This window comes from Pristiophorus japonicus, chromosome 18, assembly GCF_044704955.1.
Source record: "Pristiophorus japonicus isolate sPriJap1 chromosome 18, sPriJap1.hap1, whole genome shotgun sequence".
NCBI classification, from domain to species: domain Eukaryota; kingdom Metazoa; phylum Chordata; class Chondrichthyes; family Pristiophoridae; genus Pristiophorus; species Pristiophorus japonicus.
The window spans coordinates 39,589,408-39,616,624 of NC_091994.1; the positions used below are offsets into that span (position 1 = coordinate 39,589,408).

Genomic DNA, 27,217 nt, shown 5'->3' on the forward strand with positions numbered 1-27,217 from the left:
GTCTGAGGCCAGTAGCGCTGCGAGGGGCGCCTTGGGAGGGGGGGGGGGGGGGGGGGGAGGTGGGGAAGCAAAACTTTAACTTTGTGGGTCTTCATACTTACCGCTGGTGGCAGGGCTGCACTGACAGGTTTGACCCTGTCGGTATTCTGGGTGTGGTGGAGTGCCGAAAGCACGACGGTAACGCAATCTGCGGCACTGCACGTCGGCGCACCTCTTCCCGGCGGTACGTGGAAGTGCCACCGCAAAAAGGTGTCCGAAGATCTTGCCAACCGGATTTTTGCCGCGGAGGGTTAAATCACATCAAAAACGCAGACGCAAAGTCGGCGAAATTCTAGCCCTTAGAGTACTACGTACAGTTCTGGTCGCCATATTATAAAAAGGATATACAGGCACTGGAGAGGTTGCTGGGAAGATTTACAAGGACGATACCAGAAATACGAGGGTATATATATCATGAAAGGATGAACAGGCTGGGTCTCTTTTCTCTTGAAAAAAGGTTGAAAGGTGACCCAATAGAGGTCTTTAAAATTATGAAAGGTTTTGATAGACTGGATACAGAGAGTGTTTCCACTGGTGGGCAAGAGCAAAACTAGAGGCCATCAATACAAGTCACCAAGAAATCCAATAGGGAATTCAGAAGAAACTTCTTTACCCAAAGAATAGTGAGAATGTGGAACTTGCTACCACAGGAAGCAAATAGTATAGATGCATTTAGGGGGCGGCTAGACAAGCATATGAGGGAGAAGGGAATAGAGGGTTATGCTGATTGGGAAAGATGGGAGGAGGCTCGAGTGGAGCATAAACGCTGGCATGGACTGGTTGAGCCGAATGGCCTTTTTCTGTGCCGTATATCCTATATATGTTTATTAGTTCTAAAAATATTGGGAGGTGGGAAAAAGCCAATTTGACTGGGCGAGGCAGTTAGAGGCAGGAGGTCATGTGATAAAACCTCCAGGAATATGTCCAACCAGAGTTGGCAACTGCACCCAGCACCAGTGACAGACCGGTAACCCAAAATCAAGATGCTCTCATTGCACCGACAGAGTTTGGAGGGAAACCAGTAACTTGTTTTCCCCAGTTCCCGTGGACACAGTGTGAAAATCTCTCTCCGCCCACCGTCACACTTCTAGAATCCAGCAACAACACCAAAGTCGCTCTTTCAATGTTATTCAGCTTTTATTCTTTTAAAACCACAGATGTAGTGTTATTGTCTCAAAAGTCAGTCATTTTTTTACTGAGCTCATAGTATAAAATATAACTTTTCCTTTCATTGCCGAGAAACTGCTTCTCGGTTTTTGGGGAAAAAAAATTGTACAGAATTAAAATATACATTTGTTATTTATTCAAATGAACAAAATCTCCTGCAGTGTTAGCGATTGAAAGCAGCCCGGGAATAGCCGTGTTCTGCAGGTCTCAGTAGGTTTGACGCTCCTGACGTACTGGTACTCCCAATATGGCACAGGAGCTACTGTGGGCCATCTGCCATCGCCGGTGGTTCCTGACTGACTGGCTGTGTGTGTGTGTCTCAACCTCCATTCACACCCTGCCTGGTGCGGTGAGCTGGGGGATTCTCGGCAGCTGTGTGTCCGTTTCCTGCTCTTCAGCAAGACGCAGCGGAAGAGTGCCGAGAGCAGACAGGATTAAGGCCGATGAAAGAGACTCACCATTACACTGCTGTTTAATGGAACGATCGGGCTGGTATTGCGTTTTTCCCCCCTCCCTCTGGAGAGTTAACTGTCCACATTGGGCTAATTGAAAATCAGGAGCTCACAGAGTGGAGGAACCACAGGGGCAGACCCACGTCCCATCACTCCCTGGTGCAACATTCCAGATTCGGGGATGGGTTCATCAGGGCACGTCGACAGTAAAATGTATTAATTCCAAAGGGAAACATTCTTTCCATCAGATCATTCTTCCCCCTCACCAGGACAAAAGCATTCAGCAGCCTTTTCAACAGGACACACGTGCAGCCTAAGCAGCTAGCTGCTGACTGAAGCTCGACTCCCCTGTAATGGCCAATTACTGGTGATGGCGCAAATTCCATCAGCACACAGCCTTAATTACAATCGCAGATGAGGCCTCTGGCGCTTGCTCTGCTCTCTGACTCAGAGGGAATGATATGTAATCCCATCCACTGGCGACATTTCATCATTACCATCCAGACATTGCACAGCGTGACCTTGACCTCTCCAGAACTGGGAGGGGGTGGCTGGGAAATGGCAAACCGACAAGTGTGGCAACTCAGCACATCTGTCAGCCAAGCACAGAGCAGTCTCCGAGGTGGCTCAGACAAACCAGGCGCCCCATTGGTTATTTTTATACACGGGCCCAGACAGCAAGTGCTGGGAGGCTATTCAATCATGTGGGCATCACAACTCAGCCCGAACCTGTCTTGACTGATATCTACACCCAGTCTCCACTGGTCGTGATCAACAGTAGGAGCCCTGGCTGATCTTTGTCCCTCCCAAGAGCCAGTTGGAACATGTATGCTGCTCGTGAAGTGATCAACTAACTCAACAAAGACCAAACTTGGGTTTGTGTGGCTCAGGAAACATACCTAGTGGTGTATTTACCAACCATGCTAGTCGGGAAGTTCCAGCCAGGAACTGAATGAGAGAGGAGGGTTAACATTCTAAGGGAATTTGACATTTTTTTCCAATGTGAACTTACAATACAAATTAAAGCACAGATGTGATAGAAAGATAGATCAGAACCCCACCACACAAACCATTTCACATTATAACAGACGCCAATCCTCCCCAAACAAAACACAAACACATTATAGATTCAGAATGGCTCAAAGTACAGAAAGCAGACGGGCAATTACACACAAATAGACCCAGAAACAAGGGCGTCTCAAAGCCTGAAGAAACCCCATAGAGCCATAGATGGCGTCACACTATCAAATATACATGGTATATAATCCTTTGACATTGGTGGTTAAAAAATAAACTGTACAAGTCTAGGCCAGGAACAGCAAGTCCATTTAGAATTCAGTTTGTTGGGTGGCTCCAGGCTACAACCGCAGTCGTGCTCAGAATCAGTGTATTTAGCACCTTCAGGCCCAGGCTTTCTAATCGTAGAACGATTCTAGTGGTTCTCAGTGGATGCAAGTGCTTGATGGACTTAGTTTGCGTTCTCCCTTCCAAAGCCCCGCTTCCCAAATTTTCTTCCCCCACCCCCTCTCTTGAAGGCATCGACTCTTGCTGAAGGCTTCACAGCCCCCTGTTTCTTATTCAAGCACGCAAGCCCAGGCAATGAATGTAGGTGTGCTATTTGGCTGTAGGGGCAGCACAGCTGAGCCTGATCTTGTCCGCACACACTTTCTAGCCAGGGTTATTGAATAGAAAGTCTGGAACCCCGATTGATCGTCCCCCAGGGTGACCGAGCCTAGTTGTCGCCTCACTACCACGTCCATGGTCAACAGCGACCAGTTCAGGTTAAAATGGGGATTAAATCCAAAACACGTTGGGACTATACAGCTGGGTCGAAGCCCGCATAGACCACTTGGACAGGGGATTGTGTATGTGAAAGCTAGTTCCAACACAAGGCCATGTTTAGTTCCAATTATTGGGGCAAAGAGCTTGACTTTAGCCTGGAGTCTGCTAAAGATCTCTCCATTTCCTGCATACCTCGAGTGTGTATTCCTGTGTAATCAGGCTTTGAAAAAGGATAGTCCGCAGTTCAATGCCCTAGTTATTAAATAGCCCATTGTAGTAAAACATTTTAGCAACAAATCCTGGCAGGGTATTTTGTCATCACAGTCTGGATAAAAGAACTTCATCGACACAAACTCTCTTTGCCGTACTATTTTCTTTACGCCCTCCACCTCACAGTACACCCACTCAGTCACTCTTGCAAGTGCATCAATCAAATGTTTCCATCTTCCAGCATTTTGTTAACCCCTTCGCAAAGCTTCTGCACGTGTGTGCGATATGGCTCCGTGGGACCGTACAAGGTGGCCAGGAATTCGCAGTCCGCAAAGTGGTTGAAGATATGGTTGATACGCCCGTGGGACTTGGAGGTCAGGTGCCGATTGATGGCCTGGTGCAGCAATTCCCTGCACTCGTTCAAGATGTTTGCCAGAACCCGCCTGTCGAACGTGAAGTCAATCTGGTAGAAGCTGACGGCCGTCATGGCCAACTGGTGGACCTTCTTGCGGAACCTGTCCACCAGCACCAGCTCCTCGGCACTGAACTGGTTGTTGCGGTAGAGAACCCCGAGTTTGATCACCACCTTGATCAGGTTTTTGATGACCTTTTGGGCTTCCTTTTTGTTCCTTGTGTATTCCTTGATCACCTGGTAAAGTTCATCCAAGACCTCACTGCTTGTGTCATCAATGAAGATATTGGCCATGCTTTTGGATGCCATCTTGCCCAGAAGTTTCTTCTGTGCCTGCATGGCCAGGTTTTTGGTGCTGAAGACATCCATTGTCCCTGGGGGAAAAAAAAATCCACATTAGAGAACACTACCACCAAGCCCTATCAGAGATGTTTAAGAAAATAATGGTCCTGCCCTCCCCCGCCCACCACTTTTCTCCCCACGTCTACTGAAAAGTCAAAGTCGTGCTGGGATATGGTTTCATGGATGCAGCCACTTTCTCTATCCTCACTCAAGTGGCCATTCTGCATGTGTAAACAGCGCATGTTGACAGACTATTCAACCACACAGTGGAGTTGGATCTTGTCCTTACCCACCTACCAGCAAGAACCTTGGCCAATGTCCTTTCCCCCAGATTCCACCTCTTTGTAGCCCAGGAGAAAGGGGGCAAGTTCTCTTTAGTTGCTGGTCTGGCTAAGATTGACAGACCGGGGCTCGAATCTCTGGCTCTTTTTGGGAGTGTGAGGGTTCAACTTATTCTCCATACCGGGTTGGTGTATTTACTAACTGAACCAACTGAAGGGTGGGGGGAGGGGCTTGAGCATCAAAGCTGACTTGCTAAACTTTCAAATTAACAAGTCGGTATTAATAAGTTCTGATGTTGTGTGAGCACGTCCCAATAATAGTCAGACATAAAATAAATCTTAAGCACTTACAGACCTAGTCATTCTCTTCAACAGGCCCATGCAAAAGTCTGATAATAAAGCGAGTGATTCACTGCCAGAATTACAATAAATGTTTTTGTCAGTTCTTGGACATGCTTCACAGATGGTGTGCAGTGCGTGCCAAAGATAGTCCATAGATTTGGGAGGGCTCCCGCTCCCCCCGAAGCGAGCTCTACATGGCAGCCGGGGAGCAAGGGGGGAGTGGGTAGAGTGGTCAGTGGTCCCAGAGGTCACTGGGCTCAAGGTTTGGTATTTCTGTGCAATGGTGAGTACGCGGTTTCTTGTTACTCAGAACTAATGATTTGGGTTTGGGGAACGGTGTACATCACACCACCAAAGGGCCTGTCCTGACAAGCCAACCAGTAAAGGCATGACTTAGGTATGTTGCAAACAGCACAAGCACAGCACAAGAGAGGGAACTCCACTGGTGTCGTACTTAGATTTCAGCATTACAGCTGCTCCAACCGAGATTGACTGGTTCAGCACAGACCAAAGGCTAGATCCCAGACCTGGACTCGAACAGGGGTGCGAGGAATATAAAGTGAGCACAGCTGCCCCTTAACACTGCAGAGAACCACGGCAGGAAATGGTTTCACCCTGCCCTGCTGGTGGCAAAGTTCACCCGATACCAGCTCTCCCAATTGGGTAAAGGGTGTCACCGAGCTGTACAGACCAACTCCATTCTCGTTCGGTGTCGTGTTAGCCGATCTCGGCTGGGATACCGGTGGGGCAGTACAGCTGGCCTTAGTGCACGGGTTAGGGAAGAGCGGGGTAGGAAAACCAGCCGAGGTTCCTGCTCCTGATCGCCAGTCAGTAACTGCCAGAAAGTGTGCATCTTCAGATTTTTTTTTTTAAAACTGCAAATGCTGGAAATCAAACATAAACAGAAAGTGTTGGAAACACACAGTGGGTCAGTCAGTGTCTTTGCAGAGAAAAGGCAAGCTGACATTTTGATTATAAGCCTTCAAAGAGGTCAACCCTGGTTCAGTGGCAGCACTTTTGCCCGAGTCAGAAGGTTCTGGGTTTAAGCCCCACTCCAAAGAATTGAGCACAATGTCTAGGCTGACACTCCAGTGCCAGAGTGGGGGAATGCGTCTACCCTGCATTTACAGCTTTCTTTCCCCAATTTCTCACCATTTTGTTTGTGGGTCTCTTCTCCTTAACTATTTACATGTCCTTTGTTCTTTTAATATATCATAAGCAATTCTAAAATAACAGAAAATGTTCCATCTTCCAGTTCAGGTGAAAGGTCATCGACCTGAAACGTTAATTCTGTTTCTCTCTCTCTCTCCACAGATGATGCCTGACCCGCTGAGTGTTTCCAGCATTTTCTATTTTCATTTCAAATTTCCAACACTCGCAGTATTTTGCGTTTAAAAAAAAATGAAGCATTCACAGGTCCTTCATCCATGAATTCCCTCTCAGTGATTGGAGCATCTGTTCCACCCCACTGCTGATGACCGCTGCAAAACGCATCATCAAAACGTACACATGATGATTCTGCTGGTCCCGCTCCCTGTTCCCATTCTCCAACACTTGGTATCATATAACTTTCCATTTTTTTCAAAATGAGCCCCCAAATCTTCTCCAGACGACATAGTGTCCACGTTATTTTATAAAATTCCATCCTAATTAAAATTAAATAGAATCTGTGTCAGCTGTGGCTCAGTGGGTAGCACCCTCGCCTCTGAGTCAGAAGGTTGTGGGTTCAAGTACCACTCCAGGGACTTGAACACAAAAATATTCCAGGCTGACACGCCAGTGCAGGGCTGAGGGAGTGCTGCACTGTCGGAGGTGCTGTCTTTTCGGATGAGATGTTAAACCGGGACCCGTCTGCTCTCTCAAGTGGATGTAAAATATCCCATGGCACTATTTCAAAGAAGAGCAGGGGAGTTATCCCCGGTGTCCTGGCCAATGTTTATCCCTCAATCAACATAACAAGAAACAGATTATCTGGTCATTATCACATTGCTGTTTATGGGATCTCGCTTGTGCGCAAGTTGGCTGCCGCGTTTCCCACATTATAACAGTGACTACACTCCAAAAGTACTTCATTGGCTGTAAAGCACTTTGAGACGTCTGGTGGTCATATCGTATATAAATGCAAGTCTTTTTTTCATTACAAAATAAGCATTTCCGACATGGCTGTGACAGCCTCTTCACAGAGCAACGAACAATCGCTGTAAACGGCTTCCCAACAGTTTTTTCCCCCCAAATCGGAACCACCAAAAAAAACACAGACTGCGCATGCGCAACTTCTGCCGGTTCACTGGCGGCAGTCGCGACCTTCACTACATGCTCGCTCACAGATGCAAAAAGTAGTCAAAAAAAGGGCTAATGGAAGTCTGGGTTTCATCACCCTCGGTTTAGAATAAAAAAGGAGAAATCGCTACTGTAGCTACACACAGTGCTGGTTAGACCCCAGTTGGAATATTGCATTCAGTTTGATGTTTCACCTTAGGATGGATATACAGGCCTTGGGAGAGTCCAGGAACAGTTCACTAGGAAAATCCCTGGGATAAAGGGACCGAGTTATGATGTGAAACTGGGAAAATATTCCCTGGAGATGAGGATGTTAAGGGGCGATTTGATCAAGGTGTTTAAAATAACGAAGGGAATGGGCAGAGTAGATGGAGATGGTTCCCCTTCAACAGTAGAATCCAGAATAGAGAGAAGTGATCTTAAAATTCGATCGAAGCTGGCTCAAAACAAATTCAGGAAAATCATCTTCATGCAATGGATTAGAGAATATGCATCATCATCAATTGCACTGTTTAAAAGGGAGAGAGATACCAACCTGGGAAGTAAGGGTATTAAGGGATATAGAGAAAAAACAGGAAATTGGGATTAGAAGGATAAAGTTCCCAAAATGATGGATCAGACTGAAGGCTTTGAATGGCCAATTCCTTTTTTGATATCAAATAAACAATTTAAGATGCCACTGGGAGTTGTGGGGAGTTGTGGGGGCGGGGGGGGGGTTGGTGAGGAACAGGCATCTCTGAGAACATCTTACAGCACTAGCAAGCATTAAGTGGGAGAAAATTCCAGTAGTTTCTGGATTGTTTGGATTCAGTGGCTGTTAGATTTTTCCCACGAAAATCACATATGTTGCTATGACATCTGATCTATGGTTCAGAATGCCCCACTTCAAACCTACTGTGTATTTCCATTGGAAGAAAATCCCTCTCTCTTTTGCTCTCTGCCAGCCCCCCATCCCCGACTCCCCATTTTGGAAATTTTTAATCAGTTATTTTGTGGATTGTGAGGGTAATTTTACATCATTGATTCTTGTCCATTGTCAAGTTCCAGGTGGTGGGACACATGGAGGCCGAAATTCAGGGTCTGTATGAGGCCTGTTTACATCGTTTTGCGGCGGCATCAAGTGGCCACCTCGTTGCAGCCCAATGGCCACCCCAACCCAAATTCAGGTCGGGGATTATTCGGGCTGTCCCCACTTCCGCCCCACTGCTGATCACTGCAAGTGCGCCATCAAAACACACACTGCCGCTCTCCCTCACCTGCAGAAGACTCCGACCTATATTTAAGGAAAAAGATTAGTTGCCCCACCGTGCGGTGCCCCCGACAGCTTTCTCTGTCAGTGCACCTTATCCTGAGTGTGCGCGGCCCGGCAGCGTGGAGGCCCTTCAAGGGGAGGGCCCACTGCCGTGGCCACCATGTTGTTATTTTTGTTGGCCGATCGGCCGGCAAAATATTACCCCAGGTTCGGCCGGGCCACCAACAGGCAGTCTGGCACCCCCTCTTGGGTGCCAGGCCGCTGGCCCGGCCAAAACCCTCCCTGGTGGCCCAGTGGCTGAAGATTAAAAAAAATGCCCGAGTCTCTTCCCTTTAACGGAGGGGAGAAAGTGTGGCGACGCACACGCGCTGTGACGTCACCACCACAGCGGCGGATTCTCGATCCCGCCCCCAACTTCCGCCCCTCAGCCTGACTTACTGCCACACTTCCACCCCCACTATGACCGACTTCCGGTCAAATGTTAAAAAAATTACAGAGTGCTGAAAACCGAGTGCTGAAACGCTCCCGGCGGAAAACACTCCAAAAATAGGTAGGTCCGCCAGCCTTCTTGTGGCCCTGATTTTCTGCCCCATGGCCTTCCATGCTAGTCATCACTGGATAGGAAATGTCAAATGACTGATCTCCAGGGATGGCTTCGAAATGAGAAAAAGGGCATCATAGATTCTACATCACCCAATTATAAATACTGCTTGATCCCCAAAGTAACTAAGCAAAACTTCAGAATATTCAAGCAGCCCCCAATTTCCACCTCCCTGGAGGTGCACATTGGCCATAAACTAACTGAAAGGCAGAGCAGGCTCGAGAGGGTGAATGACCTCTTCCTGTTCCTATGTGCATCCTTCCCTGGCCAGGATACTGATGTCAACGGAGACCTCACAACTACTGCACCGGCTGAGATTAGCCAGTTTAGTGCTGACCAGGGGGTCAAATCTTCTGGTCTGTATTGCTTAGCACCACACCAGGCGGGCCCCTTAACTACTGTGCGCTGGGGCAGCTACATCTCCACGACTTAATCCTCATCTCCTGTTTGCCCAACAACACTCCCCTCTCTTCTGCGCTCCTACTCCATGTCCCTGCAGTACAGGACACCGATCTTATTACATGGAGATTGCTAAACAGGGAATTAAAAAATACCAACAGATAGGCAACCAGCCTAAGATTTGAAATCTAGTTCCTCCAATATGTCACTGCTGCCGTAAAGAAGCAAAAAGCCATCCTTCACTTTATTCCCATGGATTCTGTGCTTTAAACACCAGATGCGTTTAATCCTACATTAAGGGGAGGCAGCTTTAAATATAATCTCCAGTTTTTTTAGATCAACATTTCAAAGTAAAGGACTAATCAAGTGTGACCGTCATTCTCTGATGCGTCTCCTGTTGTACAGCCTGTGTTCCATCTTCTTTAAACTACAAATAGCTAATTGCCCCTTCCTGTGTGGGAAGTCTGAATGCAAGTTTTCTTTTTGACTGTTTGTACAAATAGTTTGAAGACATGCAGTGGCCTTCATTGATGTACATGAAGACTAATATCCTACTTCAAACAGAGCACTGCTGAAGACAATCCCATCAAAATTGACACAAATGTTGTTGTTAAACTTGGTTTTGTATCTTTAGAATCAACTACAATTGTTGCTTCCAACGCCGTTTTGTGCTACACCTGTAGTGTTGGAGTGAAGTGGTGTAAATGCATCGTGAATCCAGAGCCAAGGCCTGACCCCAGGCCAAATCCAGATACCCTGGGAGGAGGAAATTGCACTCCTCCTCTCTTTGGAATCAGTTCCACCTCTGACACCAGATTTCTACTATGCAAATTTAGTGTCAAAACTGCTTCACACGGGCACTAAACTTGTAGTGTAAATGTCCCGGAAAACAAGCATCCAACTGGTACAATGCCAGCTGAACAGCAGCGAGAGATTTCAGTCAGTTCAATGTGAACAATAAGTTGAACTAATCTGCTGCATCTGCATGTTGGTCCTGGGAATGCCAAGGCAACACTCTGCATCTATGTATCTGTGGAATGCCAGATTCTAATTTGAAACAACAAGGTCAACAAGAAGCAACATGCTAGGCAAATCTTTTCCTAGCTGCAATATATCAGCCATTTTTACTGAAAATTAAAATCTTTTGTTTTCTCTAATTTTGCCACCCTTTCTAGCTTCGGGTTGACTCATCAGTTTGGCTTGGTTGAGAGCGCCATAGCCTCGGAGGTCAGCAGGTCATGGATTTGAACACAAGAGCATAATCCAGGCTTGACATGCCAGTACAATACTGAGGAAGTGCTATACTGTTGGAGGTGCCATCGTTCAGTTGAGATGTTAAACAAGGGACCAGTCTGCCTGCTCAGGTAGACGTTAAACATCCCAAGGCACAACCCGTAGTGGAGGAGGACATTCTCCTGCTGTCCCCCAACAGATTAATTGGTCACACAATACAAAAGCAAAATACTGCAGATGCTGGAATCTGAAATAAAAACAGAGAATGCTGGAAGTCGCAGCGGGCCAGGCAGCATCTGTGGAGAGAAAAACAGAGATAATGTTTCGGGTCGATGACCCTTCGTCAGAACTGCCCAAATTCTTAAGCACTGAAAGGGGGAGGGGAAGAAAGAACAAAAGGGAAGGTCTGTAATAGGGTGGAAGACAAGAGAGATTAGAGACACAAAAGGGATGATGGGCCGAATTGAAATGGCAATGATAGAGGTTAGAAAAAGGTTAATCTGGATAGGATGTGAATGACATAGTAATGACCAGCTGCCATTATAGACAAAGAGAAAAAATGCAGAAAAAAGATAAAACATAAGATGGGGGCCGGGGGGGTGGAGAAGGGAGCCAAAGATGGCCAGAGGTTAAGCTGTGAAATTGTTGAACTCCATGGTGAGTCCAGAAGGCTGCAAAGTGCCTAAACAAAAGATGAGGTGCTGTTCCTCGAGCTGGCATTGAGCTTCATTGGAACAGTGGAGGAGGCAGAGGACGGAGATATCAGAGTGGGAGTGGAGTGGAGAATTAGTGACAGGTGACCGGATGCTCAGGATCACATTTACGGACTGAGCAGAGATGTTCAGCAAAGCAGTCACCCAATCTACGGTTGGTCTCCCCAATGTAGAGGAGACCACATCGTGAGCAGCGAATACAGTATACCAAATTGAAAGAAGTACAAGTAAATTGCTGTTTCACCTGGAAGGAACATTTGGAGCCCTGGATAGTGGGAAGGGAGGAGGTAAAAGGGCAGGTGTTGCATCTCTTGCGCTTGCACGGGAAGGTACCGTAGGAAGGGGAGGGGGTGATTGTGGAATGGACCAGGGTGTCACGGAGGGAGTGGTCCCTTTGGAACATTGAGAGGGAAGGGGAGGGGAAGATGCGATTGGTGGTGGGATCACGCTGGTGATGGGATCACGCTGGAGGTGGCGGAAATGGCGGAGGATGATCCGTTGAACATGAAGGCTGGTGGGGTGCAAGGTGAGGACAAGGGGAACCGTGTCGTAGTTCTGAGAGGGAGGGGAAGGGGCGAGAGCAGAGGTGTGGGAAATAGAACGGACACGATCAAGGGCCATGTTAACCACGGTGGAGGGGAATCCTTGGTTGAGGAAAAAGGAAGACACGTCAGAGGCACTAGTGTGAAAGGTGGCGACATCAGAGCAGATGTGATGGAGACGGAGAAACTGGGAGAATGGAATGCGGGGTGGGAGGAAGTGTAGTTCAGGTAGCTGTGGGAGTCAGTGGGCTTATAGTGGATGCTGGTCATTCATTGCATAGCTCATTGTGTGACCTTGCTAGTGGAGAATGATTACTTTATTCACCCATGTATTAAGTTACTGCACTTCCCAAAGTAAGTGACGGTGTGAAGCACTTTGAAATGTTTTTGTACAAAAGGTGCTGTACAAATATTAGCACAAAACCAACCAGCATGCAGAACAGAGGCAGGGAATTGATTATGGTTTGAATTCTGATATTTTTATGGTTAAAAAAATTAATTCCATTTCCTCATAAACGATTTCTCCAGATCACAAGACACAGAAGTAAATATAGTTAAAAAAAAACATTTTGCTGTTCACTTTACACTTTAGAAATTTCTGGGCAGTCCTTTTCAAACTGAGCGTACTCCAAAACTAGTACAGCCCAAATTGTTGCAAATCCTGGTTAAAAATAAAGGAAACTGCTGGAGCTATGAGTGGTATCTGCTTGGCAGAGTACGATGCTGCTTAAGAACCATGCAAATGACATGCAATGGACAAAGGAACAGAGGAATCTTTGGAAACAGAAAAGCCAACAAGCCCGTCCCCTTTAGAACAATACCTCAATCAGGTCTCTCAAACCCATTTAGGTTATCATATCAATGTCCTCCCACAAAATCAATCTTCTTGAGTGAACAAATTCTGTCCGACTTCCCTTTTTAATCCCAACTTCTCAAACTTCTAATCGGTGTTCCCTAGGATTTGAACCTTTCACTCGTCAACTTTGAAATTTTCAAGATTATACAGAGAATCAACAAAGTTGATCACCTCAAAAGTTTGTGTTTAAAAAGAAGGCAGGCCTCCTTAACTTGCTTATTAACCTTTCTTCAGAGTTTACATTCCTGGGACCATCTTGGTTGCTCCCCTCTGTGCCCCTGCAAGGGAATAATACCACTAAAAAGGACATTTCAGAAAGGCTAGAACTCTAAGTTGCGATTCTCACCAAACAGCCAACATTGCCATAAAGCCTAAAACTTCAGTTACCATTTTCACCAACAGATAGCCAAAGCAACATTTTGAATTGCACAGACACTTCCAAAATCCCATGGACTAGATGCACTGATCAACTAAAGCAATAGGTAGCTTCTGCCCAAATTATGGAACTCTAAGGAAGGGAACCAATAGTAATGCACCTTAAATAACGAGTGAGTAATTGTGTCTGATCAGAGTGAGCAGGTGCTACAGTCGGAATCTGCCAAATACTTAGGGAAGGTTGTCATACCAACTGGGACATCTAGTGGGCACCAGTGTCACAGTAACATTGTAACATTTTGGGCAGATGACCACTGGTCCACGTAACTACCTTTCCAAGTATCCCATCAGAGTATTCACTTTATATCATCTTAAAGCACTTTTACCCCATTCTCCATACACCCAAACACCTGATCTAAGCGCCACTACTCTAACTCTCTTCTGCTGGCCTCTCGTCCTCCACAAACGTTAGCCAAGCTTTCAGTCACCCCTCTTAATCTCTCCGTTCCTGGCTCCATGTCTATTTTCATTACACCAATCTATGAGGCACCTTGCAATTTTTTTGTTTGCAATAAATGGAAATTGTTGTAGGTCCTTGATGAGGTCCCCCTCCCCATTAACATTTCTTCGCTATAGACAATAAAGCTGAAGCTGCTCTCTTTCCTTGTAGTTCATACACTCACACTTGGGTTCAGACGGTACATGGAATTTACAACAGACACAGGCCATTCGGCTCAACTAGTCTATGCAGGTGTTTGTGCTCCACACGAGCCTCTGCCCACTCTAATCAATCTAACATGTGCTTCCCCTTAAAGGTATCCATGCTACTCACCTCAACTACTCCATGTGGTAGCAAGTTCCACATTCCAACCACTCTCTTGGTATTGGATTTATTAGTGACTATCTAATACTTATAACCTCTAGTTTTGTTGATTTTCTTTTCACCCTCTCCAATGCCTTCTTGTGGCATAGTGGCCAGAATTGCACGCAGTATTGCAAATATTCAGTTCATTGTAAAAATCTCAGCATTACCTCTGCACACTTGTAAACTACTTGTCTGCTTAGCTTTGGCTGCCACGTGGGAAAGTAGCTGGGTGTGGAGAGGAGGGGGAGTATAGCAGTGGGAGCCTGGGGGTAGGTAGTACTCTTCCATGGAATGTACAAACACATATAAAAAAACCTGAGCCAGTCATCAATTTCTATTGAAGCTTAATCCACTAGCTTTATAATAACTACAACCTTCTTTGATTTTTGCTTTGCATTTCCATCTCTGCAGTCGTACACAATGGACCTCCCTGCAAATATTACTGACTCATTCATTGTTTGCTGAATGCAATTTAACACCTTGTTATTCATCAACCACTCAGGGAAAAATGGCCTTCAGTGATTCCATTACAGCAGATTGAAAAGGGTGTTTTCTGATATGACATTTCTATTATAAATGTAGATTATATTCCTTCTCCTGCTATAGAGGCTTGCTGTACATAAAGGCACTTTTGTAATCATACTAAGCATTCCTGGGACTTGGGGGAGGGGTCAGGGAGGTGCTCAAAACAAGACTCCTGAGCTTCATGTACTGCTGTCCCTGTTTATATTGGCCTGCTCCTGCTAACACTGCTAACTAAACCTGTTGAAAGTCATTTGTGAATCCCTTTCACAAGATGGATCAGATTGAGGAAGACCATTCAGCCCATCCTTGCAGACCCATTTAAAAAAGGCCCTACAGTTTGCCCTCCTCTCCCTTCCCACCGCCCCCCCCCAATCAGTATCCAACTATTTTAGACAATTCCAAACTTTTCACCTCCTCTCCCCTACCCAGAAGTCTATTCCACCTGTTGCTCACTCTGTGGGGAACTCCCCAACATCAGCCTTAAAATTTACCATCCACCATTTTGAACCCATTGTCGCGATTTAACTTAAAGTGGTGTCCTTGATATACCATTAACTACCTCTATTTGGCCCCCTCACAATCACCTCCTTTCAAGGGCAGCTAATTCAGCCCATTGCTAAAAATGAAGGATTCCAGTTCAACACTTTTACTTCTAAATGGAGTTCAGATGGAAACCCATGAGATCCAGGGAAGATCTGGGGCTGAGCTGTGTTGGATAAACGGAGGTCAAATCACTTACTTTAACAGTGTTCATTGGCAGGAGTAACATGCTCAGACTACCAACGAACTCTTAACAAGTTGAAGTGCCCTTAACTGAGGCAAATAACTTCTGAGGCACTACCCTATGAGGAGTGTTCCAGCGGGGCCTCTGAAGACACTGTTGGTCTTTACACATCTTCCACGGTCAGCAGGGAAGGTCTCTGGCGAGAAAACCAAAGCTGCAAACCCAATTTTTAAGCAACCACGAGGATTTCCAAACCACCAGGATTGCCCTGAGGAATTAAAAATTAATCTCCAGGACACTGTTGCGAGCAACCCAGGAGAAAAATCACAGAAGCAATAAAAATGTTAATGTTCTTTAAATGTGTTTATTTATTAATTATAAAAATATTGGACATGGGGAAAAATGGCTGCTGGTTGAGAGTGAATAATCATTCAATCGGGTAATGAAGAGTCTATTCACTTTCTGATTGGCTTAGGAAGGTGGTACACCGTGAGGATGGTCACATTGGGTGACCAATGGTAGGAGTACGAGGGTGGGGCAAATGGAGGCAGCAGGTCATACCTGGTAGTGATACCTCCAGAAATATGTCCAACCAGAGTTGACAACTGTAGCAACCATGTGACCACAAAACTGCATGCTTGGTTGCTTCAATGTTGCCATTGCTGAACATGCTCCATGGTATACATGGGGAAAATCGGAGAGCTGGTGCCCGCACAGTTACTGAATCATGTCCATAGAACAAATGGAAAATTAAAAAATGGATCTCAATTTCTACACTTGAGAGTTAATGATGGTTATTGGGCCCCAGCAGAGGGCGTCATCATTTTAACATGCACTAAAACACTGATTTCAAAACAGGGAGCAGATGTCCAGTATAAATGCCTCCACGTTCACAAACATTCACTGAGAACCAATGTTTACTTTGAAGAAATCAGATTGAATAGAATCATTTTTCTTGAACATTCCTTCGACTTAAACAATGCTGCACCAACTCCTGCCTTTGCAGGACAAGATTTGTAGCCTCTTGGCTTTGCCCAAATTAATTCTCATGGGAAGAGATCTGTCTCTGTTTATAGAGCATTTCAAACAGATTTAAGATAGACAGAGGGAGGGACTGGATGGTGCAGGATATCAAGGTGTAGTTCATTCATCTCCAGGACCAGAGTTCGAATGCAGATTGACGGGTTAGTCTTCAGGCTGTAATCGGGGCGACATCGAGTTTGTATGGAGCTACCACTCCCCAGAAAACTCATTCAGAAAAGCCACAGGATAGACGGCCTGGGAGGTTGAAATAATCACAGTATGCAGTAGGAGGCACTGTTCTCAAACACATATACACACACACACAGAAGAGGGAAATTGGTGAACAGTTCAGATTTAACTATCTCACCTAGAGGGTGGTGAATATTGGCAGTGAAATGCAAATTCAAAAGTGGAACTAGATAACATGTAGTACGGCGTTCTTTGAACTTTGGGGTCAGGCAGGTGGACCACATGATGCTAGCAGCCCAGTGTGTTCTTATGTTCTGAGGCCAAAGCAGAGTTTTATTCTTCAACCAGTTGCACAATACCTTGGAGTTTGAGAAACAGGAGTGGGCCATTCAGCTCTTTGGTACTGCTCTGCCATTCAATTAGGTCATGACAGATCTGTACATCAACTCCATTTACCTGCCTTGTGCTCCACATCTCGATACCCTTACCGATCAAAAACATCTATCAATTTCAGCCTCAAAAGCTCCAATTGATCCAGCATCCACAGCCTTTTTGGAGGAGAGAATTCCAGATTTCTACTATATTTTGTGTGAAAAAGGGCTTTCTGACTTCCCTCCTGAACAACCCAGCTATAATTATAATAGATCCCTTTGTTCTCGATTTCCCCACCAGAGGAAGTAGTTTTTCTGTTTCTACCCTATCGAATCCTGTTAACATTTGAAACACTTCGATCCGATCACTCAATCTTCTAAACTCAAGGGAGTACAAGCCAAATTTATGCAACCTGTCCTCATAATTTAACCCGCAAATCCCCGGCATCATACTGTGACAAAACTGGAAATAATGTTCCATTCCCCAGCACAGAAGTTCACCAAATATTGAAGAGAGAAAGATAGAAGAATCTATGCTTTTACTGAAGGATAATCAGCTCCTTTTGGTGCAACTCCACCCAACGGTAAAGAAAGACTTGCATTTATATAGCGCCTTTCACGACCATCAGATGTCTCAAAGCACTTTACAGCCAATGAAGTACTTTTGGAGTGTAGTCACTGTTGTAATGTAGGAAACGCGGCAGCCAATTTACGCACAGCAAGCTCCCACAGACAGCAATGTGATAATGACCAGATATTCAGTTGTTTGTTATGTTGATTGAGGGAGAATAGCAAGGAGAAGGACCCTCTGAAATTGAATTAATTTGGAATACAGTCCCAAAGTCATGTTCAAAACACATTTCTCAAACACAAAGGCCACTCACTGAATAATTAATTACATTGCTATGTCAATTGTGTATCAATTGGCAGAAGACATGCTAAAACTGCACAATGCCTTGGTCAGGCGGCACCTTAAGTATTGTGTTCAGTTTTGGTCACCACGACAAAGTAAACATTCAAGCCCAGGAGGCAGTGCAGAGAAGACCCACAAGGCTGATCCTTCGCCTCAAAGGATTGAGTTATGAGGAAAGAGTGGGGTAATTGGAGCTCTAGCCTCGATAGAACATGACTGAGATTTACTTAGAGAAATATCTTAAATGACGGATTGAGTTAATCTTGGAATGGTCTTAGCATAGTGCAAGATCATCATCATCATCATCATCATCATAGGCAGTCCCTCGAATCGAGGATGACTTGCTTCCACGTCAAAAACTTCACAGGTGTTTCAATGATGGACCTAAAATTTCAGGTCCGAACTAAATCTTGAAGGGTGGAAGATGCCTGTGCTTGGATTTAAAAAAAAAAAATAATGTGTGGTGACTGTTGCACACCAGCCACCACATATGCTTGACAGAGCTAGGTCTTGGCCCAGTAACAAGAATTAACCAAGACGACTGGAGACCAGCTCTGCTGCACAGACCTAGTGCGCACACATATCGCAGTGCGGGCTGGCCCGTGCTGCCCCTGGGCCCTCGCCTCTTCTGGGCCCCGAACTCACGCCTCTCCTAGTTGTGTATACATATATACGTAGGGCCAGGATTTGGTTAAATGTCACATGATTTGGAGTTTTATTTATTAATGTTTTGTGGGTTTGTACTGTAACTAGAAATAATGAAGTGGTTAAAGTTGTTCACTCCCAGGATGTTTTATAGTTTAATGTATCAGGGTACAATTTAACTGAAGTGCTGTTTAGCTTCTGCTGAAAGTGCAGGTGCGTGATTCGTGTCCGTTGACTTATTTTCGTGGCCACAGTGTGAAACGATATTGCCAAGACAGTCTTGAGATAAGGAGATGGGACAGTGGAGTTCAGGATGATTAGTTACATCGTAAATAGCAAAAATAGTGTGTCTCGGGTTCTTGTTCACAATAACACTTGTCATGCCATAATGAATCAGCAAGGACAGTGTGCATGAGAGATGGCCTATAAAGATCTTAAGCTTTCCTTAACAATTTGTAGAGTCAGAAACTATGAAGGTTACCTCTCTACTCAGGGAAAAACAGGGTAATTGCATCTATTTCTCTGTCTGTCCATTGCTTACAGACATTGCGTGCGTCAAAGACTTGGCCAAACGCAATAAGCAGATACATTGCAACCATATTTGGTTTGAATTTTCTTTTTCGTAGAGCAGGGGAAGACAAAAATCTTACTCATTCAGCAAGTTAGATGACGTGATGGGGCAGTGGGGGGAGGGGAGAATACGTTCCTGGAAATTCAGAAATGGACCAAATGGCTTCCATCATCTGTACCTATCCTGTGAATCAAAGCTCGAGCAACATCCCACAGCCACACGGACCATCAGGCTGAGAAGCAGCTCAATTGCTGACCACAGATCTGGGCAGGGACACATTACAAGACCCACTGATTTACTGTAATTTTCACTCAAAAGGCATTAGCATGTTAAATTGAGTCAATTTACTGCCTCCATTAAATGTGACGCATTGTAAATACAAGTCAACACTTTGGACGGTACTTTAAAAAAAAATTTATATATTTGAAGATGATAAATACTAAAAGGAACATAAACACACAATTGGGCCATGCAGATTTAGAACTTGTAAAGTTAGATGGAACATATAGCATGCAATTTGTGTCAATGAAAATTGGTTTCAGCACTGCATCAAGATAAACTGTGAGATATGTTGCCCGAACACAAGATCTGCTCAAGGAGATAGTCTCGCCTCATTTCATCTGCACATGCACTTCACTATAAATTCAACTAGTGGAAAATAAGGTTTAAATACTTGCACTAGACAATTGGGGAACGCTTTCAAACTTCATTTGGAATCCTTGTATTGTTTGTAGATAGTAGACTGACCCATTGGCTATTTGATGATGTTACAAGTTTCGGGTCGGTCTTAGATATGTTCTCAGGTACAGCAGTGCTGCTCACTCCTGTAAGTGGTCTGAGCATCTTACGTACAGGAGTGAGCCTGTCCTGCCCAATATCTAATTATACAATAGCGTAACCTGGGGTGCAACAAAAGGACTCACTGATGATCTGAACTGGATATTCTGCCGGTCACATAGGTTCTTGTTAAGCTGCTTTATTTTACAGACAGCAAGTCAACATAATCAAATCTAACCTCGATTCAACAAACTATCAAACCTCCTCAAGAACAAGAAATATTATAAAAACAGGCCATGCTATCCCGCTTAGCGGGTTTGCTTAACGTTTTCTGGCCAGCCATTTGATTCTGACTGATTCCGCATGCTTGGCACGGCTTCCTCCCAAAGCATAGTGTGTTCGTGTGTGTGTTCGTGTGTGTGCGTTCGTGTTCCCAGCCAGTGGGAGTGCAGTCCCTTTGACATCCTCCTTATTTCAGCAATTCACCAGAAGGCCAAACAAAACGGTCTCCTTCTCCACCCTCCTTGGGATGTGGGTGCTGTTCTCAAAAATCAATAGTGACCATCTTGATTTAGTGGACCTGGGATGAGACAACTAATCTTCGCTGTCTCGGTTTGAACAAGCCTGTGGGCCTCAACAGTCCATAAACTGGTCTGTGTGGTTTTAATACACACGTTCATTACCCAGTGTCAAAGTGGCTACAACCCATGACTTCTTAAAACTAAGCAAAATCAATTTCTCTTAAAACAAAAAAAATGTAACTCAGTTCCACATCCTTTCTATGAACACCAAAAAAGGTTTCAAAAATCTGAAATGTGACACTTGACATCTTGGGGCTGAAACTGAGCCCTGCTCCAAATGGAGCGCACCTCCAGTTTCTGAAAGTTTTTCACCGCCCCAGTCCATGGGGTGGTGATACCGGAGAAATTCTCATCTTTGTATTTTTGGGGCTCGAGGCAGAAGTTGTGGCGGCTGCGGGCATCTTGCAGTGGGTCGGCCGCCCCGACCAGTCATCAGCGCTGCGCTGATGTGTCACCAACATCTCTGCCCTTCAGTTAAAGGGGAGGGCCACTGTGAATACTGCCGCCACTTCAGTGGTAAACACCGGGCCACCAAAAAGGGTGCGCCAGGCTGGCTGTTGGCGGCCCAACCGAACTCGCGGCCATAACTGCCAGCCCGACCTGGCAGTCGGCTGCCAAAAGAAAACAACATGACATCGCCGGCAGCGCCACCAAGCCACAGAGAGTGAAAGAGAATTTGAACAAGGCTCCCGCGGGGCAATTTCGGGAAAGGGGCAATTTCGGGAAGGAGGTCCTGCCGGTCGGTAAGGGGTCGCTGGGTGCACGCCGCAGCAGAAAAACGGGCGGAGTAGTCCCGGACACTGCTCCAAACTGGAGGAAGGGCAATTTTTTTAAATGGCGGCCCCTCCGCCGAGACTCGCCGGCCATTCCGCACCGACCCGTGGCCGCAGCTTTCAGGCGGCCAGAGGCCTTATAGAAAGGGGCAATTTCGGACGCCTAAAGTTAATGGACATTTAGGTTGCAGCGAGCAACCTATGGGTATGTCGCTGGCAGTATAACTCAGTTCCGCACTGCTGCGAGCAGGCACCGGATTCAAACTGATACCTGCAGATTAAACAGGGCCCCCAAGGGTTTCTGGCTGTCAATTTATATCTTCCTCACATTATTTCACTGGCACAAGCGGTGAAGGTCTACAAGCCGGGGAGACTTTTAGAAAAAAAATCCTTCTTCCACGCTTCAGAACAATTATTATGTAGTGCCTGATCAAGATCCGACCTGTCGGCAGATTATCTTGTCACATTACTCCCTCAGTTTTGAATTCAAAACTTGGTTGCGAGGCAATGGAATGCTGTTTATGAGCTTTGGTCCCCCGTTTTCTCCTGTAGCCACCAACTTGCTGATAACTCCTTATACAAAACCTGCTGGTCACCTCCCTTTTATTTTAAAAGACATAGGAGGGGAAAAAAACCAAACTTTTTTCTGGAATTTTCTATACCAAGGTTTTAAAAAAATGACCGAGCCTTGTTCAAATTCTCTTTCACTGCTACTTACAGAAGGATAGCCTTTCAAAGTTTAGCTGCAGCAATCTAACTTGTTAATGACTTTTTAAAGTCAGTCCAGGTACGCGCACAGGTGACTATTCAGTTGAACATAAACAAACTGTGAGTTTAGGGAGACGGTGGCTTGTTTCGACAGGCAGTTTGCACCTTACCTTCCTGCACTTCGCTCTCCAACTCCATGGCTGGTAGTGATCAGTACAAAGTGAACAACTCGTCTGGGTAAATCACAGCAAAACCGGGCTGCGCCAGTCAAAACAAAACACACCAAGTGGCCAAGGGGCTGGATCGCGAGAGTGCTCCAGTCAAGACACTTGGGAGAAGTGATCAGGAAACTATCTTTGTTGGAAGCTGTCAGTCCAGCCTCGCCCTGCACTGCCCCCCTGGCTGACGACAGACACCCTTTCAGGTCCAGCCAAACAGACAGTTGCAAAACGTTCTTTGATATGATCACCACTTGCTGAAGGGGCAGACTCAAAAAGGAATAAGCACGCAGACAGGCACACTAACCTACACTTTAGAATTTCTGCATTCTTCTTGTCTAATGCATTTTGTACATAATAACAAAGGGAGAAAATGCTGGCGGTCTGTCAGAATTTGTATTTTTTTTGGCGCGGAACTTACTGTTTAGGAGGTAGGCCTTTTCTCAGAACAGATGAAGGGTCACGCCCAAAGGGTTTTCTCTTTACACTGATGGATTAGCAATGTATTTCCTGATTTTGTGTGTTTGCCAATTGTAAACAAAAACGGTTTACAATTTGGCGACACACAGTGCACAGAGGACATTTCTTTCCCCCAACTTCCTGAACCCACACATACCAGAATCCTCACTGTACACAGAGTTAGCTGGTTTGAGCCGGGTTGTACTAGGGCTGCTCCAATTAACTTCAGTCCCCCCCCCAGCACCAGGTATGGGATGGGAGAATCAATCCTGACCACTATCCCAGACGGCTCCGTGATTAAAAAAATCACTTGCTGAGGTACTGAGCCATGTGGAGCAGGAAGTCTCAGGGTTGATCCTGGTTTGGGTTGGGTGAGCTGATCGTGACCCGGGATAATGTGCAACAACTGAACAAAGCACCCGGGGCCAGGAAAGAGTAAAGTCGCCAGGGTTCCTGCTTTGGTTCACTATCAGACATTTACAGGACGGAAGGAGGCCATCGTGTCCGTGCCAGCCGACCAAGAGCTATCCAGCCTAATCCCACTTTCCAGCTCTTGATCCGTAGCCCTGTAGGTTACGGCACTTCAAGTGCATATCCAAGTATCTTTTAAATGTGGTGAGGGTTTCTACCTCTACCACCCTTTCAGGCAGTGAGTTCCAGACCCCCACCACCCTCTGGTTGAAGAAATTTCCTCTCGTATCTCCTCTGCACCTCATGCTGCAATTACATCCTTCCTGTAATGTGGTGACACGAACACGAACACACACACGGTTCAATTTGAAGTCTTCTATGGTTGCATATCTTGCGGACACTCGCTGTGTCGGGTCAGACAATTAGAGCTGCCAATTAGGAGAGGTAATGAGCAACTGCTGGCCTCCATCAAACTAGCAAGGCAGTGCCTTCACTGGAGAATGGGAGCAAATTGAGGAAACTGAACAGTTTTAACTATTGCTGCTGTTCGAAATCAAGGCAATGATGATAATTACTCACTGGCTTTGTTGAGGCCACAATATCTGCGCCGCATTTTGCTGGAAGGCAACGCTCAGGAATGCTGCACCCAGCAGTGATGGGACTTGTCTTTTCACCTGCAATTCCTCCACATGGCGAGCTGTCGAACTCAAATGTTCCAAACGCTGGGTAGTTGCTGAGGAATCCAGGAAATTACACAGGTCACCAGAGGCAATGCTTCCAATAGACCTGTAACCGTATGGTTCTAATGGAGCCCTGTCATTTGCACAATTAAGTAGCCACGGTATTTATGTGGCTGGTCCAGTTAAGTTTCTAGTCAATGATGACCCCCAGCGGGTTGATGGTGGGGGATTTGATGATGGTAATGCCATTGAATGGTGGTTAGACTCTCTCTTGTTGGAGATGGTCATTGCCTGGCACTTGTGTTGCATGAGCGTTGCCACTTATCAGCCCAAGCCTGAATGTTGTCCAGGTTTTATGCGGGCACAGACTGCTCCATTATCTGAGGAGTTGCAAATGGAACTGAATGCTGTGCAATCATCAGTGCAATCAGACCACTTCTGATCTTATGATGAAGGGAAGGTCATTGATGAAGCAGCTGAAGATGGTTGGGCCTATATCATTCCCCCTGAGGAATTCCTGCAGCGATGTCCTGGGGCTGGGATGATTGGCCTCCAACAACCACCTTCCTTTGTGCTAGGTATGACTCCAACCAGTGGAGAGTTTTCCCCCTGACTCCCATTGACTTCAATTTTACTCGGGCTCCTTGATGCCACACTCGATCAAATGCTGCCTTGATGTCAAGGGCAGTCACTCTCACCTCACCTCTGGAATTCAGCTCTTTTGTCCATGTTTGGACCAAGGCTGTAATGAGGTCTGGAGCAGAGTGATCCTGACGGAACCCAAACTGAGCATCGGTGAGCAGGTTATTGGTGAGTAAGTGCCACTTGATAGCACTGTCGATGACACCTTCCATCACTTTGCTGATGATTGAGAGCAGACTGATGGGGCGGTAATTGGACGGATTGGATTTGTCCTGCTTTTTGTGAACAGGACATACCTGGGCAGTTTTCCACATTGTCAGGTAGATGCCAGTGTTGTAGCTGTACTGGAACACAAATCTTCAGTATGACAGCTGTAATGATGCACTGACTCATTAATTAGAATATAAATCTGCCAGATTGTAATTAAGCTGGGTAATCTTGGGTAGCTTCCCTATTAAGATTTGGACTGGGGTCGGAACCTGCGCCCCCTTTAACTCTAATGTTGCTGAGATGCCTTAAACTTAAATCGACAGTATTAATTATTATTTAAACGCTTTGATCGAAAATTGGGACCAAAAAGAATGACTGGAAACAGACAGACCGCAAACAATCGGCATTTCTACCACTTTTAGTTTCGAAGGAGAATTATAAAATTATATCGCTGCTTGTGAGCTGTGAGCAACTCTTTAACTTGGGCACCGTCTCCTTTTTGGTTAGGTTGGTGGATGGGGCACAACTGAGCACTGAGAGGCCCGCTCAGCTTTACCCAGATGGCGAGTCTCTCCGGCTGCTGTCAGTCACACAGTGACCCAGCCTGGACTGGGGGAGAGCTGCCCTGGCTCACTGTCTGCCCTGGGACACTTTGGGATATTAGTTCCGGCCACATGGAGGTCTCAGAGCACAGCCCAGGGACACAGTGCCCCCTCCCCTTATGGTCTTTGTGGTGTATGTAGGCACCTTTAGTAATGGCTCCACGAGGCAGGATACGATACTTAAATTGTGTAGACCTGTAGTCCTTTATTTGCAGCTCCCGAGTGCCGACAAGCTGCGAGTTCCTTTTTATACTGGGTTACCAGCACTTTTCATATCTTTATTGTCATGCCCAGGGGAGGTGATCAGTGGTGGGCTATGGGAGGTTATGGTGAGGGTTGTGTGGTCGCCAGATGTGACCCCTGTGCTTGAGGCTGGCCTCGTACATTTCCCCTCCCTCACACACAGACCATGTGGGTGTCACTGTTGTGGGATCCCTCAGTGGGGGGGGGGTAGCCACAGCAGCAGTGGGTGGTGTGTATACACTGATGTGGGTAGTTGTGGGCAGGGCCACAAGACTGGGTGGGCTCCTTGTCCACTAATTGGGATGAGGGTCAGGTCATCCCAGGGAAGCTGGAGGGTATTGGCCTCATCTCCTGGTGTTGGCCCTGGTGGCCAGGGGTTGTAGGGCTGGTCTGGTGCAGGTTGCCATTGGTGGTGGCTGGGCTGTCCATTGACCACTGTCCCTGTAGTGGGTGTGCTCCCACTGGCTGTGTGTGTGTCCTGCAAGGGGCATCACATTCGTTCCAAAGGTCCAGGCTACATGGTCAGAGAGCCTGCTGGACCTGGGGGTCTCCCTCAGGGGGATTCCATTGGGTCCTACAGGGACCATGCTGATGCCAATGTCCTTTGGCAGTGTCCTACCGGTATACATGACACCTTGGCTCTGATCACACATAGTTGAGCCAGCATTATACGTTCTAGCATTTGCATCACTTTTGGGTGTCCTGGTTTCAACAGACATGGTTACATTAGGCATTTCACATTCTCGATCATTATTGTCAAGCATAATAAACTTGTTTTTAACCTTACTGACACCTGCATTCATCTCAGCTGTGTACAGTGTAAGGATACATTCAGTGTTGCATAACAGTGTTACAGACATCACACAGTAAACAAGCGTGCATACACAACAGTCCTGTCATTGCCGAGTTCACCAGCGGTCCTGATTTCCCCCTCCCCCCGGGCACCTCCATCGATTCCTCTCAGGCGCAGAATGGCATGGGCCAGTGGATGGGGCCTTTCCTGGAGATTGTACTCGAGATGTTTGGTGTCAAGCATTAGTTCCTAAACACGATCTTATTAAATATTTTCTCTGAACGTAGATGTTATAACCGTGCATCCATTGGATACAAACCATATTAGCATATCACGTTAACAATGAATAGCATGTGGGGCGACTAATTGTGGATTACAATATCTGTTGTGTTTCTGTAATAGTACCGAGTCAATTAGCTTATGCCATGCTCTCGTCACGTTTGCAGAGGAAGATATCTAAAAATCAGGCGGAGCGGAGGCGGACCGGAGGAGGACCTACTGACCTGCACCCTCTCACTGATCTGGAGGAACGTGCCGCAGCCTTAGTGGGCACCCATAATCGTTCTTCCACCCGTGGTGGTGCAGATCCCATTGTTGCACCATGTGAGTAATGTGTAAACCAGTGGTAATTTAATGCCAAATGTTAAGCATGCAGCTTCTGCACTCTCATGTTAATCATATGCAACGTCTCTCATTCACATTTATTGCAGTAGTGTTGCTCCTCGTACATATGCCTGCACAGCACAGGCATTTTCATGTCTCCCCTTCTCTTCTACTAACTTCAATTATGTTTTCCACCTCCCCAGGCATAACCGGAGGCCCCTGGAGCATCACCCCAATCACTGCAGGTTGTGCTCACCACAGGGGGAAGAACAAGGTACGATCGAGGAGGGTGATGAGCCGGAAATCCCATCGGAGATATCTGTGGCCATGTCATCCTCAACGGATGAAGTAGCGGGGCCAAGCGGCTTGCAGCAGGGCACTTCAAGTCATCCAGTGCCCGCGGAAGTTGGGTC

The 27,217-nt window shown here is 46.2% G+C and overlaps 1 protein-coding gene across 1 annotated transcript in view; it reads right to left on the reverse strand.

Annotated features, from left to right (window-relative positions):
• Positions 1-1,186: 1,186 nt before the first annotated feature.
• The window catches only part of tnfaip8l1 (tumor necrosis factor, alpha-induced protein 8-like 1), a 51,535-nt gene continuing 25,504 nt past the window's right edge, over positions 1,187-27,217 (reverse strand). The window contains exon 2 of the mRNA XM_070860874.1: positions 1,187-4,436. Within this exon, the coding sequence (XP_070716975.1) occupies positions 3,871-4,436 (566 nt within the window). The 3' untranslated portion in view covers positions 1,187-3,870. The remainder of the gene's footprint in view (positions 4,437-27,217) is intronic.